General features: G+C 54.1%; 1 protein-coding gene across 4 annotated transcripts in view; it reads left to right on the top strand.

Annotated features, from left to right (window-relative positions):
• The window catches only part of PAX7 (paired box 7), a 113,443-nt gene that overhangs the window by 1,928 nt on the left and 92,345 nt on the right, over nt 1–19,170 (top strand). The window contains exons 2-4 of one of the 4 annotated variants that reach the window (XM_068916152.1): nt 356–591; nt 1,307–1,436; nt 2,289–2,417. In XM_068916152.1, the coding sequence (XP_068772253.1) occupies nt 356–591; nt 1,307–1,436; nt 2,289–2,417 (495 nt within the window). Of the gene's footprint in view, nt 1–355; nt 592–1,306; nt 1,437–2,282; nt 2,418–19,170 lie in introns of all 4 variants that reach the window. The other 3 variants (XM_068916153.1, XM_068916150.1, XM_068916151.1) reach the window with 3 other exon arrangements.

The following is a 19,170-nucleotide window of genomic DNA, read 5'->3' as shown; positions in this document are numbered from 1 at the left end:
AAAAAAAAGGAACAAACAGAGCGGTCCCTCCTGAAGGAAGAGAACGGGGTGCCTGGGCAGGGGAGGGGTCCTGGGCTATTTTTATTTTGAGTGTGTCGATCGAAAAAGTATTTGCCCCTGATGGGAGCGGCTCGGAGGGCACCGTGTGCGGGTCTGGGGGCGGATGCCTAAAGCAGAGCCCGGCATAAACGTGAGATGCTGAGGGATGGGGATGGGGATGGGGATCTGCCTGGAATTAAGGTGCAAATTCCGGGAGGGCGGCGGAGCCCCGCGGTACCGAGGGGATCCCCTTTAGGCCAAGTTTTGCTCCCTCCTCTCAACTTTTTCCCCCCCCTACACTTGCTCCGGCTTCCAGTTTCCACTCCGCTGGGCCAGGGCAGAGTCAACCAGCTCGGCGGGGTGTTCATCAACGGGCGGCCGCTGCCCAACCACATCCGCCACAAAATCGTGGAGATGGCGCACCACGGCATCCGGCCCTGCGTGATCTCCCGGCAGCTGCGGGTCTCCCACGGCTGCGTCTCCAAAATCCTCTGCAGGTACCAGGAGACGGGCTCGATCCGGCCCGGAGCCATCGGAGGCAGCAAGCCCAGGGTGAGTGCAATGTGAGCAAGGGTCGCCCCGAGCCCCCTCTGCCCCCCGCCCCCAGCAAACAGCGGTGCTGCCGCTTCGCCCCTCGCCGAGCCGCGCTGCAGCGGGGGCCGGCGCCCTCCCCTATTAAAATGCATTAGGTTTCATTTTTATTAGTATTATTTGGGGGGGGTTATAAAGCGAATACGGAGTGAAAGAGGGGAGGAAGGGAACGGGCTTTAATAAAGCTGCAATTTGCAGGCGCAAATGGGTAGAAAACGGCGCCGAGTTGAAGGCTATGAATAAATTAGAGTGATTTTTCCGTATGCAACAAGTGGCGCGTTTCAGCGTTTGCTTCGGTTCCCGGTGTGTCGGCAGGAGGCGAGCCAGTTTGAGTTGTAGGGAATAATAAATGGGGCGAACACGCCCCCCCAAAAGGCATCCCTTGCTCCCCCTCCCTGCCTCCGTCCTCCCTGAGGCTCGGAGTGAATGCGGCCCAGCCGCTTTCCTTGCTCCCCCTCTGCAAGGGCTCCGCTTCGATTTGGGGGGAAGAGGAGCGCCTTTATTTTCCTCTTCCCTGCCCCTGGAAATCGCATTCTTAGTCCCGAAAATAGCAACCGGGGTGAGAAGGACTGAACTGAAGGGTGCCTCGGGTTCTTTTTTAAATTAAAAGTGGTTTCTTTCTCTCCCCTTTCTCTGCACACGCGGGCAACACACTGGTGGCCATTGATCACAAAAGCAGGTTGCAACTCCCGACGTGGAAAAGAAAATAGAGGAGTATAAGCGCGAGAACCCCGGGATGTTTAGCTGGGAGATCCGGGACAGGCTCCTGAAGGACGGCCACTGTGACCGGAGCACTGTTCCCTCAGGTGAGAAGGCTGCTTGGCAAGAAATACTCCCAGACACCCACGCACAGAGAAAGATGTAGGGAAATGATTATCTCCAGCCGCCACAGACTTGACACCGAACATATTTCCAGGGGCTACAAACCTCCTTTCAGCCCCTGCTTGAAAGGGAAGGGGCGGGCGGGGGGGGGAAGCACCCAAAAGCAACCCCGCGGCAGCGAAGAGACCCAGAGCAGAGGTGAGGGGCGCTTCCGAGCCCTGCGGTCTGCTGGCAAAACAAACGCACCAGCAAACCGATTTCCTCAACGGGTCGCGGCTCCCTCGAAAGCAGGGGAGCAATTTGGGCGAGACCCGACAGCCGGGCTCTGCAGGGCTCCCAGGCTGCTCGCTGCCCCGGGTCCACCTGCCCCATAGGAGCAGCTTAAGTCCAGCTCGTTTCACCCTGGTTGCAACTGGGTGGTGGTGGGTGCCCGTGGGGCTGTGCAAACGGGCATTCCCCCCTCGGCATATGGAGAGCGACCGTGCACCCCCAAAATGGGCATGCAGGGCCGCACGTAGGGTCTGTTTCGGTGTTTTTGTGCGCGTATCTTGTTTTTGGTGCTGGCTCCTTCTGCTGAGAGTAACCCCGCGTTTGGGGCATCGCCCCCCCCCGGCTCTGCTCCTGCGAGCAGGGGCCGTGGCGGAGGAGAAGCAAGGTGACTTTTTCGGCGTGGGTCCGCCCCGAGGACTCGTGTCCCGAGCGCAGCCGTGGGCAGGGCGCCCCCGTGCCTGCGTGGTCTCCTGCCCCACGCCCGCCGCCCCGGCCCCCCCACCCCGGGGGTCGCTTTCCCAGGCAGCTTATACTTGCCTTTTTGTCTTTGACTGTCTGAGGTTTAGTGAGTTCGATTAGCCGTGTGCTACGAATCAAATTCGGGAAGAAAGAGGAAGAGGAGGATTGCGACAAAAAGGAGGAAGACGGGGAGAAGAAAGCCAAGCACAGCATAGACGGCATCCTGGGCGACAAAGGTAAAGGCGGCCGGGCGTGCACCGGGCAGCCCCCGAGAGCCCCAGGCAGGGCAGGGGCCGGCTCCGGGGCCCCTTTTACTCGTCCTTGCCCGCAATGACTGATGGAGGAGTCAAGGGGGCAGAGAGAGGTGCGACGCCGGCGTGTCCGCTGCGGGGCCCCGGCGAGCGGGGGGGGCGGCCCGGGGCTGGGGTGCTTTGTGGGCCCCTTGCGAGGGCGACTCGGTGGCGTTTTGCTTGCAGTCACTCTGGATCAATTATTTATAAAGGCCTGGGGAAGAGAAGGGGGTATGCGGCGGTGGGGGGGGGGGGAGCGGAGGGAGAGGAGATGGCTTGGGGCGGGGAGGGTGGGGGGGGGAAGGAATCTCTGATTCCTAAATGAATTTGTTAAACAGATTTCTCTCCTGCTCTCTAAGTGGTCCCCTGAAACTCTGGCTGACAGTTGACCGATTTGGCCAATCAATATCAATTAGGGAGCCCGGGATACGCGCTGCTCTGGGGCTCGGCGAAAGGCCCCGCTGCGGGGAGGGGAGGGCAGGGGGCCGCGGGCCTCGCATCGGAGCAGTTAACAGAGCCGCCCCGCGAAAGAAAATAATAACAGCAATAATAATAATAATGAAATAATAAGCCGGGTGCGGCTGGTGAAAGGCTTGCGGGCGGCGGGGGCGAGCCTGGGGCATCCCTGCTGGCACCTCCCGCCGCTTGCGGTGCGAGCAAGAGAGGAGACAACTTGTAAAGCCGGCGGCGCCGGCATCCGGGGGGAGGCTGGCGAGGGAGCGGGCCGGGGCCCTGATGCCGTTTTCGGGAAGCCCTGGGGGAGGAGAAGCACTGAGAACCGGCGAGGGAGGGCTGGAAAATAAGTGGGTGCCGCGGTGATCGTACCTGGAAGGCTGGGAGGGAAGAGTCGCCTGCAAACTTCAGCCTTTGCACTGCTTTCCCGGTTAAACCAACTTCTTGCAGTGACTCCTTCTTCCTCCTCTCCCTCGCCTCCCCCCCCCCCAAAAAAAAAAAACAAGAGAAAGATGGCATTTTTAGGGGACGTGTTTAAGGTTTATCAAGGAGAGCATTTGCAAACACAGGGATGATGTGAGGACCGGGACGGAGGAGCTGCTGCATCGGTTTAGGCAGAAAATTATTTCCTTGTGTCCAAGAACTCGGCGCTTTTCTGAGCGGGGAAAGGGCAATTTTAGAAGTCCTGGCGAGGGGCTTTAGGGGAAGGGATGGGGTTTCCCTATTTTTCTATCGCAAGATCGATCGCAAAATGGCGATCGCTCAGGACCGTCGTTTTTGTGCTGGCTTTGAATTGGTCGGACTTGGGGTTCCTTCGGAGGATTTGCGATAATGCCGGTATCGGGCCGAGGGAGCAGAACAGAAGTTATTTTCTATACCGAAACAGTCACAAATCTCCGTGTGGGAAGCAGGGGGAGATCACTTACAAAGTTTCTCAGTAGCCGCAAAGTTTCCCCGATTCGGAACAATGCGAGTGACTCGCGATATTGAAGTGCGGTGAATTTGGTTTTAGAGGGCAGGGTAAAATAGGGGCAGAGAAAAGCTTCTCCGTGTCACAATCAAACATTACTCTAAGTTTCAAATGAAGGTGCACAAAGGGGGTTTCTTTAAGGATCCGATCCTTTTTTTTTTCCAACCTTGAAGATGAACTTCACTTACAAAGACCTTCAAGTCTATTGAAGCTTTATAAGCAAAAGATTCCTGACCACAAAAGCAAACAGTAGAAGGGGGAAAAAAAGAAAGAAAGAAAAAAGAAAGGGGGGAAAAAAAGGGAAAAACCCTAGGCTGCCTTAAAAATGGAGTAAAGGGATGGGGGAGGGAGGGCTTGTCTATTCTCATTCAAAATTCTGCAAGGAGGAGAAAAAGTTTGGACAAAGGGCCAAGGAAGGGAAGAAAGGGAGATAAATTATTCAAAACTCCCTGCTGTTAGATAGTTTTGTAATATTATAGGACCGTCTGTTGGAAAAAGGATAGCCGTTGGACGTTGCAAAATGTTTCTTGTGATTTGGAAATGGGCAATGCTCATTTGCAAATCGGGTCCATTGTGTGTAAGAACAGCTCCCTCCGCATCAGGTTGGGATTTTTTTTTGTTTGGGGGGGGGAGAGGTTTTGTTTTTTTCAGTTTTGTTTTATCTGGGACTCGCCGCTTAAAAAAAAAAAAAACCTGTAAAATGACTTTTTCCCCCCTACCCGTGCGTCTCTTCCCTCCTCACCCCCAAAAAGAAAAAGGATGAAGTAGCTGGCGGCTTTTTATTCCTTAATAATATGCAGAAGCGCGTGTCAACAAGGGAAACAAAACCCGGTCTATTTCTTCATGGGTAATATCATGGACAAATAAAACGCGATTCCCCATTTCTTTATGGAAACCAGTCCGTTCTGAATCGAGCGCTAATTTGGGCAATTTCCTGCGGCCGGAGCCCGCGGAGCGCCGCGTTACCTACGAGCGCGCTCCCCATCCCTCCAGAGAAATCGCCCTTTACCGGTGGGTTTTCCTCCCCTCGCAACTGTGCCCCGACTCTGCAGAGAACCGAAAATATAAATATATATATCGAAAGCCTTTGGAGTGTGGGGGGAAAGTAGCAGCAAGTAGAAATACCGGAGTCGGGCAAGTGTAATGCGCCAGGAAGCGCCAGGGACCGTGCGGCGATGGGAATCTCGTTTCTCTCCAGAATTTGATCTTAGGCGGTTAAAGTGCTCGCCACAATCTCGACAGGATCTCGTAATTTAACAACAACAAAAACCTTGTCAAGGTGTGTTTTTACGTCTGGAGAAGTTTTAATAGCCCCAATTAAGGTAACTAATGACCATTCTTAAGTTGTAAAACACTTACAGGCAGTGGGTGGGTGTGCACCGCATATTCTGCCTCTCCGGCTTTATTTTTTTGCTCGGGAATAGCAATACTCTTTAGCGATCTCGCCTCCCTCTTCCCCACCACTGGGACAGTTTTCCTGGGAGTGCGGGCGGGGGTTCAATAAAATAAAAATGCCAACGCATTCCTGACACTTGTCCTACCCGCTTTTTAGCTCTGCTGCACCAGCTCTGCCTTTTACTGCGTGGGTGTGTAATTTTTTAAAAAAAATGCATTTTCACTATTATTACGGATGGGGGGGCAGGGCGGCAAGGGAAGGAAAGGGGAAACTTTGTTTTGGCCTTTTTCCTCTTGACAAACGCCTTTGCTCCGTTTGCGGGTTCTCCTTGCGGGGAGCCGGAGGAAGACAGCCCTAAATGCTCTCTCTTTTTAAGTGTTAAAGAAAGATTCCACCCTGCGCCTGTTTCTTTCTATCGTCTGCTTGGCATTTAATAATGTTAAGACTTATTAGAGCTGGTAATGAAAACTGTGGCTGTTGAATAGGGAGCTGTGTTGGAGAAGGGTGTAATAGCTCCAAGGCATGCTAAGAAATGTATTTATCCCCAATCAGTACTCACTCTCTGAGTTCCAAGCACAAACGTTAAGTTGAAGGGTTTTAAGGCAGATTAAATTGAGCCTTTATTTCTTTGCACTTTCATCTTTAAACGGCTCACTCCAGCTAGCCCTGGGCATATATTCATGAGGCTTCACTTTATTTTTTTTTATCCTTGTTAAGACCGAGTTATTATTATTTTTGTTGTTATTTATTATGACTATTGGGGTTTATTAGGGAGGGTCGTGGGGGGCGGCTCGGCGCCCGGGCGGGGCAGGGCGCGGGCTGATCCCGGGGTGCTGGGCGGGGGGGGGGATTAATTTGGACACCCGCAACGCGGAGAGGGAAGGTGCCCAGCGCTTAAGGCAGGAGGGGTGTGAAAGGCGGGGGGGGGGGGGGCTCATCCTGGCTGGGTGTTAATTGCAAGCAGACGTGGGGGGGGGGATGCGGGGCGACCTGCCCCATAGGAGCCGCTGGAGTCCAGCTCGGCGGCTTCCCACGCGCGGGGCGGCCCCACGCCGGGTCAGCGCGCGGGGTGGGAAGGAGGTCGGGGGAGCCGAGAGTGGCAAAGGGGTTTTGCCGCTGCTGCTGCTGTTATTGCCGGGGGCGGGGAGAGGGAAACGTGGCCAGGTGTGAACAGCAGCGAGGGGGTGTGAATGTTTGGGCACTTCCAAGTCGAGGTGGTAACGATTTAATTTGGTCTCCGTCATTGCCGCTGAGGTGTGTGGGGTGGGTTTTGTGGTGGCTTTTTTTTTTCTTTTTCTTTTCGGGGGCTTGAGACAGTAGGAAGCTGTTTGGCCTGTGTACAAGGTCCTGCCAAATTTAATTAGGCTCGGGGGAGCGAGTGAATGAGGAGAAAGAGGGGGGACCCCGGCGCCTTTCTTCCCTCCGCCGCATTTTTTTGCTTCCACACCTGGAAAGTGGCTTTGTCTCCCCGAGTCGGAGCTGGGGAGGAGAAGGAAGGGGGGGGAAAGGAGGGTATCGAGTCAATTGATCAGCAAACAATCTGCATTGATTTAAAACCAACAAGCGCTTTCTCTGTAAATGTATGTTTAGAAGGGAAATGGGGGGGGGGGGGAATAGACACTTCATCAAATCAAGGGATTACGAAAGGTTGGCAATCTAATCAAACAGAGACCAGGCGGGATTTGTGAGTGTTCTGAGTGGGATCAGCTCTAATAATGGGGGGCAGGAAAGAGATAGGGTAGTGTCAAGCAATTCATTGGCTTTAGGCTCAGTTATTCTGTGCATATTTCAGGGAGAGAGGAGAGAGAGCGAGCGGAGAGGGGAGGAAAGAGGAGGGGAAAAAAAAAAGCAGGGAGAGAGGAGGAAGGGGGGGACTGTATGTGAGCACACACGGAGCTTACATGTCACAAAAAAAGCTGAGACAAATGAGGTACAACAATAAACACAGATAACAATTACAAAGGCAAACAGTGGCTTTTGGGAACAAGTAGCTGCAGAACCTGGTCTACATAAACAAAGTAGGCAAATGTTTGCAAGATAAACTCCTTCCTAAATCAAGTGTGACGGGAAGGAGAGAAGAGAGGAGGAGAGATAAGGTTGGAAGGGGGAATAAACGAGTATAATCTAATACAAGACATTTTAAAAAACAAACTTAAGACAAGGATGCGGGGAGAGAGGTTCAATTATACAGTAGGAAGAGAAATAATATGAGGGAGATGTTTATGATCCAGGGTTTGTTTGTTTTTCCTTTTTTCTACAGCCCCCCTCCTCCCTCCTTTTTGGCGGTGGGTGGGGAGAAGAATAGGTTCAATTACAGACCAGGAAAAAATATAAGGCCAATATCGCTATCAGGATTGCCGGCTGGCAGGTGGGGTGCCCGGGGTTTAGCTTGCTAATGTAGCAGGAAGAGAAAGGAAATATAAGGCAGACGGTTCTGGGCTGCAGTCTGAAGGTGGATGGTAGATTACGTTATGCACTAGGAAGGGTAGGAAGTAGGTATTTTATGATTCGTAATTGAGTGTGGGAGATGGATTCCGTGATACCGCAGAGGAGGAAGGAAACCGTAAGGTATATTTCTAATCCGGCGTCTTGTTCGTAATTGGGGTAGAAGAGAGGGAAGGCCGCGACTGAATTAAATGGCAGGAAGAAGACTGTAAGGCAAATACGCGTGATCCAGGTGTGTGGGGGCATCGTCTTGAAACAAGCGGATCTCCCCCCCCTCCCCACCAAAAAAAAACCCGCTCTTAAATCCCAAATGATTTTAAGAACTAGTTTAGGGCTAGGTTGCGCTTTATTCTATAGTGTGTATGTGTACATATATATATATATACATATATATGGATCTCTCTAAATGGGAATTGTATATAAGAGAGGGGAGAGACGTGTGAGCAGTGTGGTTAAAGGAATTAGATATTTACCAGTTTGAAATAAGCCTGGTTATAAAAAAAGGGGAGAGAGAGAGACACTGAAAAGATGAGACGGGAGAACACTTCAAACGAATTCATCATCTGGAGTGGTGAAGGGGAGATTTAGAGACAGTATTGGGAAGTTATTTAGATATTAATAACATATTTTCCTGAGGCGTCAGGAGTGCCTCCATACGCACTTTTTTCTCGCAGCTATTTGGCTGGGTGAAATATGGGAGACCCAAATGTTGGGAAGAGATAACACAATCAGCCTAGCCCTGGTCCTGTGACTGCATCATAGCATTAAACCCGGATTAACCTCCCCTTTCTCCCCCTCCCCCTCTTCCCCCCCCCCCCCCCCGAGAAGCTTTCCAAATTTTTCAGTGGAATTTACATGGCAGGATTTTAAAGCATATATAACACTAGCCTTAAAGCTGTAAGGTACTTACTCGAGCATTAGGGTAAGGCGGGGGGGGGGGGGGAGTATCTTTCTGAAAATTACGTTTGCTACAAAAGAAATAAGCAAATAAGGGACCTTCTTAAGACCCGAGCTTTGGAGATGATATATATTTATAAAGAGGCTGTTTCCATTTACTACAAAAAAAAAGAAAACAGAAAGGCCCGTTTCCCTCCCTCCCCCGCCAACGCGCGGCCCCAAAGGGCTTTTGCTTTCCCGCGGGGGCTGCGCGGAGGGGCCGGGGATGGGCAAGGGGAAAGCGGCTCCCCCCGGCCCGCCCCGCTCCGAGGCCCCTCCAAAAGCTCCAGGTGCCTCCGTTCAAGAAACCAGCGGGCCCAGGTGGCCGAGGGATTGGGGGTGTATGGTCCCCTCCGCTCCCCACCGGCCCCGGGTTGGTGGGGGGGGGGGGGGGTCAGCCGGCCTCGCCTCCCCGCCGCCGGCCCGCTTCCCCGCCGGGGGGGCTGCGCTGCCCACGGTCTTGCCGCGAAAGAAACTGGAGAAACCATCACGCCTGGTTATGTATAAAGACGTTTGTCAGCCGGAGTTGGGGAGAAGCGGGGAGGAGATGAGGAGCTGCGGGGGAGGGAGGAAGCTGCTGGGGACCGGAGGTGGAGATGCGGCCATGGAGGTGGAGATGCGACCATGGAGGTGGAGATGCGACCATGGAGGTGGTCCCTGCTCTGCTGAGGCCGGGACCGGCCCGCGCCCTCGGCGGGCCCCAGGGGTGTCCCAAAGGGCTGCGAGCGCCGCTCGCACCTCCTTGGAGGGACTGAAACGGGGAGAGGGCGAGGGCGGGGGGGGGGGAGAAAGAAAGAAAGAAAAAGTAGGTGAGGAAAAGTAGAGGCAGCTTGAGGAAATTGAGAAGCTTATAGTCTTTGATCCTTGGATGCTTTTCCTTATCAGAAACATTTGTGGTGACACCGGTACAAAGGAAGTTCATCATATTACAGACTGCTAGGGCTGCTTGCAGGAATCACTGTCTATTAATTAGCAGGCGCTCTGTCTTGTGGGACATACTAGATCTGAGGCTACGTATTACTTGCTTGGATGGCTCTGGCTCCTGTGATGAATTGCTGCAAAGGGCCGTTTCTGTTTATGGGCTCTGCGGGGACGGTGAAGGAGCGGGGGGTGCGTGGCGGGGAGGGCCCGGTGCTCATTCATGAAATGCATCTCTATCTGTCCATCTAGATACATGTAGGGGGAGGGAGAGGGGAAGGGGGCAGCTCATTCATGAAACGTGGAGCTGGGGACACGTCTTAGCTCCCCCGTTTCACGCGTGACTGCCAGCCCAGCCGGGCTGCTGGGGCCGCGCAGCTTTGGGGCTCCTGCCTTCCCTGGCTTTTTTTTTTTTTTTGTTTGGGGGGCGGGGGGGGCGGTTCAACCGAGAAGGATGAGGGAAAGCGCTTGTTTGGAAGAAACTAAAATCTGCGCCGAGCCTTCCCGGCGGCAGCTTTCCGCCCCTTTCGTCGGGGAGGGCTCGGGCCGCCCCCTCTGCACCTCCACCTGCCCGAGAAACGCTGTCCGAGGCAGAAAACCCCTCTCTGGGAAGGGGGGGGGCACACAAAGGTGGCCGGCGAAGAGGGGGCCGTTTCCCATGGCCGGCTGCGGGCCGGGGATGCTCCGCTTCGGGCAGCGCCGCCGAGGAAGGGAAGAGCAAAGCGATAGCGCACCCGTCCCCCCCCTTCGAGCTGGCTGTTCCCCTGCCCCCGGGGAAGAGAGGAAGCCCTTCTTGGTTTTCACTCTTCTCTGTTGCTAAAATTGGAAGGAAGCACTTTGCCTGACCCTGGCGAGCGGGGCTGAGGGCACGGCAGCTCGGGGGGGACGGGGGGGGCGCTTGGCAGCCTTTAGCCTTCAGTGCCGCCTTTGTGCGGAGCCCCCGCAGCCCGCGGATCAAAGCGCCCTGGGGGCTCCTTCGGGAAGCGGCGAGGGGAAGGAAGCGGTTAGGAAGCTGCGGGCTCCCAGGAGGTGGCTCTGCCCGGCGGGGCGGGCGGCGGCGGCGCTGGGAAGCGGAGCCCGACGGGCAGCGCCGCGGTGACATCCCCGAGGTGACATCCCGCGGTGACATCCCCCCCCCGGGCAGCCCCGAGGTGACATCCCGCGGTGACATCCCCCCCCCCCCGGGCAGCCCCGAGGTGACATCCCGCGGTGGCATCCCCCCCCCCCGGGCAGCCCCGGGGTGATACCCCCGCGATGACACCCCGACGGGCAGCCCCGCGTTGACACCCCGCGGTGACACCCCGCTGTGACACCCCGCGGTGACCCCCGACGGGCAGCCCCGCGTTGACACCCCGCGGTGACACCCTGCTGTGACCCCCGACGGGCAGCCCCGCGGTGACACCCCGCGGTGACACCCTGCTGTGACACCCCGCGGTGACCCCCGACGGGCAGCCCCGAGGTGACACCCCGCGGTGACATCCCGCCGGCCGGGGCGCCCCGGGGTGCGGAGCGCCTCCTTCCGCCGCTGCCTTTCTCCAGCGAGCAGCCCGGACAAGGGCCGGGGAGGAAGGGGGGAGAGGGGGGAGCCTCCCCCCCTGCCCCGCTGCCGTTTTCCCTTGGAGCCCAAATCTCGGGTGGAGGCACGTCCGAGGCGACCGCAATTTCGTAAATTTATTATTTTTTCCCCTCCCTTGTTGTTGGCATTATGGGGCCGAATTGATTTGCATATTTATTGGGAATTCAAGGAGAGACAGGAAAGTTGACTCGACAAGATTTCTCCACCAGAAGCTGCTTTTGAGCAACTTCCCTGCAAGTGGGGCAAAAAGTACTAGGGTGATTTTCGCCTCTGCTAAAGTTAGAAGCAGGTTCCTTAAATCGACTAAGAAACTTCCCCCGTTGAACAACTTGCTAGAGATTTTTTCCCCAGAAGATTGATCAGTCCAGCTAGAGTCTAGTGTTGCCCTTTAAAGATCCGATGGTTGCATTATTTTGCATTTTTAAATGTATAAGCGTCTTTAAAAAGAGAGGGTGAATGTGCAAAGGACAGTTAGATGTCAGGGGATATTCAGGGGAGAGTCATGTTTAAATTCGGCGCATTGTTTCCAACACATTTGATTGCTAGAAAAAAAGAAAGAAACATTGACATGAATAGAAATGGGGGGTTGGGGGGAAGGGATTAATAGCACCCAACCTTTGTATATTGTAAATTATCCAAGAGAAGGCAGATAGTCGGAGCTGCTGGTGATTTTAAAGGAATATATATATATATATATATATATATATGTACGTAAACGTAAACACTTACGCGGTTAGTGAAACGCTGGCATTTTCTAGAGGGATTTGTTATTTCTGTGCAGTAACTTAATTCTTTTAAATTCTTTCCAATACACTCCCCACTTCTCGAAAAGATGACTGTTTGATGCTAAATAGCAGCAAATTGAGCTATTTGAAGCTTTTTTTTTCTTTTTGAGAATGCGAATATTTGGTTTGTACCTTGTTGCTCTGTTTCTTTATCCTGGAGTTTTCTCCTTAATCTCATTCCAACCACAAACCCTCCCTTGTGTGTGCGGCTGAATATGCTCGCAGCGGGTAAGCTGCAATTTCCATTCCTGAAACTCCAGCAAAAGGAGCAGAAAAGTTTGGGGTTTAAACAAATGTTTTTCTTAAAAAAACAAACAAAACAGCCCAGTTCTTGCTACCTTCCATTCACTGGAAGGGGGAAATACGCAAAGAGGAGCAGGCGGTACAGCCCCAGATTAAGACGCATCTAAAGAACGAAGGGATCCAAAATGGTTAAGTCCGAGTGATGTTTGGGCTAAAATTATATATATATTGTCAAAATCTCCATGCTTCTCAAGGGAAAATGCGCAAAGGTTAATAGTGCAGAGATGAACAATCTTCCCCATTTAGGCTTGGCAACAGAGTCTCAGCAAATCTCTGTCAAAGAGAAAATGGGGTGGTTGTTATGATCAATTGCTAAAGAATAAAATAACTTCAGCGAAGAACAAAAATCTGGTTAGGTTTAGAATTCACTTGCAAAGAGTCAAGTGTCCCCCGTGGAGAAAAAAATATCCCAGTCAAAACCGATCCGTCAGCTAATCGCGCAGGAGGGAAATCTAAATATTGTAATTTTTGTGTCCCTGCAAGGCACTCGGATTGGCAGGGCAGGGGCGGCCGTACAGACACCCCTGCGCCAAAAACGGAGCCGAAATCCCGGTGCTCTTGCTCCTTTCCCTGCTGCTGTGACTTCGTGACTTTTCTCTCCGATTTTAAACTTTACCCAGGCTGAATTTGATCTTTTTAACTCTTTTCCCCCTCCTCTCTCCCCCCCTCCTTTTATGACGGTATTTTTTCTCACTCTGTTTTCTCCCCTTAACCTCCTCTTTTTTTTGTCCTCCTTTCATTTGAAGCGAGGCTTTACAGCTTGCTACACTTTCTAAGTGCATCAATAGCCACTTTAGAAATACAAACAACTTTAAAGATAAAATAACCAAACCAGAATGGGACTTTCAATGGGGGAATAGTTGTTGTCCTTTACCATGGAGTGTGCAGCCGCCTCTGCCTAATCCAGCTTTCATTTTCACCGACAAATGCCAAGAATCTATATCTGTCTCCCAACCCCTCGGGAGCTTGATTACACAACAAAAGGCTGCCATTATCCGCCGAAGAAAACAGGGAGGGGACACGGGGGCTCGGGCCTCTGAGGATGAGGGCATCTTCAAACTATTGACTTAGGGGATGAAGTCAAGAGCAAACACGCTGAGATCTAAAGGGGGGAAAGGCGCTCGGTGGAGGGGGGAGGGCTGCGAGGGGAGAAGTAGCGGCGGAAAGTCCTTGAAACTGCGGCGGAAGGGGAAGGGGAAGGAGAGGGGTGTCGGGGGGGGGATGAATCCTTGGGCGGAAAGTTTTTGCCCCGCTCCGGGCTGCCTGGGGTGGAAAGAGCAGGTTGGCCGGAGAAACCTCCTTTCTCGCCCTCGCTCCGCCAGCCCCGTATTTTATTTTATTTTATTTTATTATTTTATTTTTTGCCTTTACGCTTTGTTTCCCCCTTGCGTTTTTCTTTGCGGTCCGGACAGTTTTTTAGGGGGCTCGCACCCCGGCCCTCCCCGGAATGGGGTGTCCCCATATCCCGGCTTGCTCCCCCTCTTCCTCCCGCTGGCGAGGGGAAAGAGGAGGAAAAAGGCGCTCGGCTTGGAGGACACCTGAGCCGGGGGCACCGTCCCCTCTCCCGGGCAGGGGGGACCCCGGCAGCCCCTGCACCCCCCGGCCGGGGGCGAGAGCTGCTGCCGGCGCGACTCCGGATCCGGCCCCGAAACTGGGCTCGAACCGGGTCAAGGTCTTGGCTGCCCGCTTGGCCTGAAGGCTGCCAGGAGCCACGCTTGCGCCCAGGCTTTGGCTTTAGGGGAGGGCTGTGGGCCGGGGGGGCTGTTAGAGAGGGCGAGCGGCTGGCGAAGCCCCTCGCCGGTCTGGCGCTGCCGACCGAGCTTCGCTTCAGGTTAACTTGCTGCGTTTTGCATGACTGCCTAATTAGCCACTGCTGTGTAGGGATTTGCCGTCCGGGCTCATCCCGGCCCGAAGTGGACAAAAGTTATTTCAGCCATATCTGTAATTTATCTGGGTCACCTAGGGAGAAATCCTCCGGGTACGGATAGTCCCACAGGCAGCACCAAAGGAGTCCCGCCGCCCTTAATTACTCTTTAATCAACCTAACACAGTGGTCCCTTTAAAGAGCTCCCTGTGCTGCAAGCGCTACATTTAAGCATCTGCTTTCCGACCGAGTCTGGGGAGCCAAAAAACTGTTCCGGCTTAAGAGATTTAAAGGTGTGGAGCGTGTATTTCGGGCTAGGCCCTGCGAGTGTCCCTTTCGCTATAATCACAAGAGCATTAAACAAAGAAAGAGGATGGAGGTGGAGGGCGGGAGGCCGAAATAACCTGGAGGATCTGATTTAAACTACAAAAGCAAGGAAAGGCAAAAACCCAGGAGCCTAAATGCATCTGTCGACTCGCCCTTGCTGTGCCTATTTATTTCATCGGGTGGCTGCTAGAGGAGACCTGCGCCTGCTAGGCTGTTTTTGGGCGCCCCAAGGACGGGGCGGCGCTGGCGGGACCCGCGTGGGCGCTCGCGGAGGGCTCCCACGGCACACCGCCGGGCGCCTCCGCTTCGGGTCTGCCTGGGCTTTCTGCGTTTTCCGCCTCCCCGTAATAAAGCCCAGTCAGATTTTTTTTCCCCCTTTTATTTTCTTTCTTCCCCCCCCCCCCGCCCCCTCCTTCCTAGTGGCTAGAAATAGGCGACGAGCCTGCTGTCCGCAGTGGGACCCCGGCCCGGCTCTCTGCAGGCAGGGTTTCCTCACTGAAATTCTCCTTTGCTCCGGTTTGGGAAAGAGGCATGGGATCTCCCAGATTTACAGTTCAGTATCTGGCAGGGAAAGAAGAGCTGTGGTGAGAGGAAATAAGTATTAAAAGAAAGGGGGAAAAAATCCCCGTAATCTTGGGACGCATATAATCTACGTTTCCCTGAATCCCAAAAGGCAGCGGGTTCGTCTCTCTGATTTATTTTTATGCTAGCCTAGTTTGCATCCCAAAGAAGTAAACTGCTATTTTTAACCACTGGTTTAAAGCTTAATTAAAAGCCCCTAAACTGATTGTTTTGAAAATTGATTTAGAGGAATTGCCCCAGGGCTGAGACACTATCTAAGCCAAGATGCAGTCCCAGAGCTCGCAGTGGTGTCTGAATTGTTAACCCCGAAGAGTCAGGAGTCTCTGGGTATGGATGACACATGGGCCAGCCGGGGTCCTTACACCCTCTGTGAAGAAAGGTCCTTTGTTAGCCCTGGCTACTGGCTTGCTCGGGTGGATCTCCGCTGGTTTCCTGGAGTTACGAGCCTTAATTGAATTAAGCGAAGCTCTAAGATGCTCGTGACACTGGGACGAGGGAGGCTCTTCCTTTCATCTGCGAGGAGGCGTCTTGGCGGGCCTGCTCCCAGCGCGGCTGCCGGGCAGCGGCGGACCCGGGCGCCCCGAGGCCACCCCGAGGGCCGCCCCGTCTGCAGCCGGCCTCGCCGCCTGCGCGCAGCAGAGCTGAGCCGAGCTGCTGCCGAGGTAGCGCGCCTGCAATTATATCTTCAGTGGCTTCCTCGGGAGCTTTACCTGCTTACACTGGGTGAAATGAAAGTTGGTTTGAAGGGCGGGGGGGGGGAGAGTGCCGTTTCAGACCCGTAATTAGATGTAAACAAGAATAGAGACGGGGCTCCGTGGTCAGACAACTTGATTGTTAAGGGATTAACACCTAAGTAAACCAATGAAGGCTCCGCGATGCTGGTGAGAGGGCTGCAGGCCAGGCAGAGCCTGTGTAAGACTATCACGGGCTAATGTCCCCCCCCCCTCCCCCGGCAGAGCCAGGGCAGCACGTTAGTAAAGCGCGGAGAGAGGCGCGGTGGGAGCAGCCCTGCTCGGGCGCCCGGTTTTGGAGGCTCCTGGCAGAGGTTGCTCGGGCTGCCTGGAAAGCCGGGGGGGGGTGATTCCCTTTTCCCCTCCGGGCTGCCTCCAGGTAGGCACCCCCTCTCTCCCACTACCCGCCTACCACCACCCTGCTTCCGAGGGGAATAAAGAGCAGGGCAGGGGGGCACCTGGCTGCGCAGGTGGGGCCGAGGGTCCCCGTGCAGGCAGGCCTGCTGCTTCTCCGCCCGAGAAACGGCAGGTCTCCAGCCCGTTTCTTGGTCCCGGGGGGGTTCCCGAACCCCTTGGGCCCTTCTCAATAGTAAGAATAAAAACCCAAAGCCCTCCGAGCCAACGCGAGCGAAACGCTCCCGGGCATTCCCGGGTTTCGCTCCAACTGGGCTTTGGTGGTGGTGCTGCCTTCCAGTTTGCCCCCGGCTGCTAGTCGCCCCCGGCCCCCCCCGCTCTGGCCAGGCTTTCGGTAGGTGGAGGAGTTTAACCTTTGGAAGGCCAGGGCCGGCCTGAAGTGCTGTGGTACCTGTAAGTCTGATTTCCATGGCTTTCTGCCGGTGCGGATTTGGGATTGAGAGGTACCTGAAGGGCTCAGAGTCAAACTGAGTTCAATAACTTTGTTCTGTTTTGTTTTTCTCCACCTCCCCAGCTTCCAGTGGTCTCTTTACTCCACTGGCAGGGCTAATATTGGAGCACTCTAGGGTGCGGGTATTTCTTTCCTCCTGATTGCAAATAACCGAAAGATTAGCACCAGCAGCTGTTTGGAATTGGAACAATGGAGAGACCTAGGAAGTGGAGAAATTGAAAAAGGAGAACCCCCCTCCTAATCACCCAGCTCAAAGTTCACGAAGTCAGACTGCATGACTTAACATGACCTCCACCTCGGCTTCAGAGGGCTGTTTACTTATATGAAGGTTGGGGCGGGGGGGGGGGAGAAGAGAGAAAAAAAGAAAGTAGTGGTGGTGGTGGTGGTAGGGGGGGAATAGCGGGGCGTTTAACGACATTCCCGACGGAAAGGCAAGCTTGCTACGTGCCCGGGCTGCCCATCCTGCGCCCCGCGCAGCCGGGGGCTCCCCCCCCCGGCAGAGAAGCGCCGGGCCGGGCGCGCTGCGCTGCCCGGTGCGCTGGGGCGGGGGGGTCCGGTTCACAGCCCGGCCCGCCCGCTGGCTGCTGAAGTGTGAGAGCGGCTGAGCTGTCAGCCGGCGTTTGAATGGGATCTCCTAATGGATTTGACTCGGAAATCTCGACTTGACCAGTTTTTTCCTCTTTAAAACAAACTCATTAAACTTGTCAACACTCATTAGGGCCTTAAAGCGCTGAACTGGAGTCACTGGGGAGAGCGGCTGGTGGGGGGCAGCCCCTGGAAGGAGAGGTGGGGAGGGGGCAGCGGCTGCGAGCGAAGGAAACGCGTGGAAAAGGGGAATCAAGGGAGGGGAGAGGCGGGGGGGCGGACTTTGCGCCGCTGCTTAGTTGCGCCCGGGAAATGGGGGCATCTCCGCACCCCCCTCCGGATTGCGTTTGGCGACACTGCTCGAAAATTTCAACGGGGTGTGTGTGTGTGTGTTGGGGGGGGGAACAATCTGCTCGGCTATTATTTCTGTCATTGCAATGGGGGGAGTCAAGGGGGGAAGGTTAGAGCCTGCTTTCAGCCTTAAATCCCCTGGAAATGAGCCTGGTCTCCGAAATTCCTTCCCGATCCCGCTACCCAAAATATTTTGAGAGCTGTAAAATTAGTTTGCGATCGTCTTAATACTGTCGGCAGGACGAAAATTGCTTTCGGAGGGGGGGGTAATTAAATGTTGCATAATTCTCTCTCTTTTGAATTGAGGTTTTGTTTGGGGTCGATTCAGATTTTTTTTAAAAGGGTTTTTCTGATGCTTTTCAGGCCTCGGTTCCCCTTTAAGGAAAAAAAACCCACCCCCCACCCCTATTAAAAAAAAAAAAAAAACTTCGAGACCTTCTGTTATTCCCCGCTCTGAGAATGAGAACATCAGCTATTCAAGCGTATTGATGAACTCCCCCAAAAAGTTTATTAAGAGAAGCGAAAACAAAAGGACTAAAGGCCGCAGGCAACTGGACAGACAGTTTATAAACTAAGGTTCCATTGTCCCTCCGAGGCAGATGCATGAATACCTCTGAATGGGTTCCTTTGGAGTGACAAGATCAAGCCAGACAACAGCATGTTAAAAGGAAGGAGCGCTGTTTCTCTTTTTCCAACCAAAAGATCTGCTCCCCCTACTCCTCCTGCATTAATGTACATCTGCAGGGGGAGGAATAAATAGCTCCTTAGGATCTGGGACGTTCGGGTTTTTATTCTTCCACCCCCGGCACTGGCTCTTTGCACCATATGCTCCAGATCAGCTCTCCTTTCTCCCAAACCTCTAGCGAGGCAGTCGCCTAAAATGATCCCCAGCGATTGCAAACTTTCTTCTCTCTCTTTTTTCTTTCTTTCTTTCTTTCTTTTTTTTTTTTTGCCTTTCCCCCCTCCCGCCCCCCCGCCGTTGTTGTTAAAAATCACGATTTACGGCCTGCTTGTCTAGGAGATCCCTCGTGGTCAATTAGGTTTGCACAGACCAATTTCACTAATAGGCTTTGATGGATTTATTTTATTTTATTTTATTTTATTTTCCCGGGATATCGGCCCTGCCTTGACAGGACGCGGTGGCGGTGAGAAACGCCTGTAAAAAAAGCCCCGAGCATCCCGCCTCCGCCAAAAGCCTCGGGGGGAGCCGGGGAGAGGGGTGGGGGGGACGGCAAACCCGCCGCGGGATGCTCAGAAACGTCGGGAAATTAATGGCAAAACCTGCTCTGGGCTCTGCTCTGGGTGCGGGTCCGGGCTGGGCTGCCGGTGCGGGTCCCCTCGCTTGCAGGTCTCCCCGGTGGCCGCGGTGGGAGCATCGCAGCCCGGCTGCCTGGCAAGGCCGGGGCGTTTGGGGCTGATAACTCACATGATGGATTGGGCCAGTTCCTCTCCGGTGATTGCAAAGCCATATGCCTGTTTGCACCCTCCTAACGAGAGACAGCTCCGGGCGCTGGGTTGGGAGGTCAACTGATGATAATAATAATAAAATTAAGCCCCTCACCCCCACCCCCCCCGCCTCACCTTCCCCTTCGCAGCGGAAGAGTTGCTATTT

Source organism: Struthio camelus, chromosome 21 (assembly GCF_040807025.1).
Source record: "Struthio camelus isolate bStrCam1 chromosome 21, bStrCam1.hap1, whole genome shotgun sequence".
NCBI lineage: Eukaryota > Metazoa > Chordata > Aves > Struthioniformes > Struthionidae > Struthio > Struthio camelus.
This window is presented reverse-complemented; position numbering and strand designations above follow the sequence as displayed.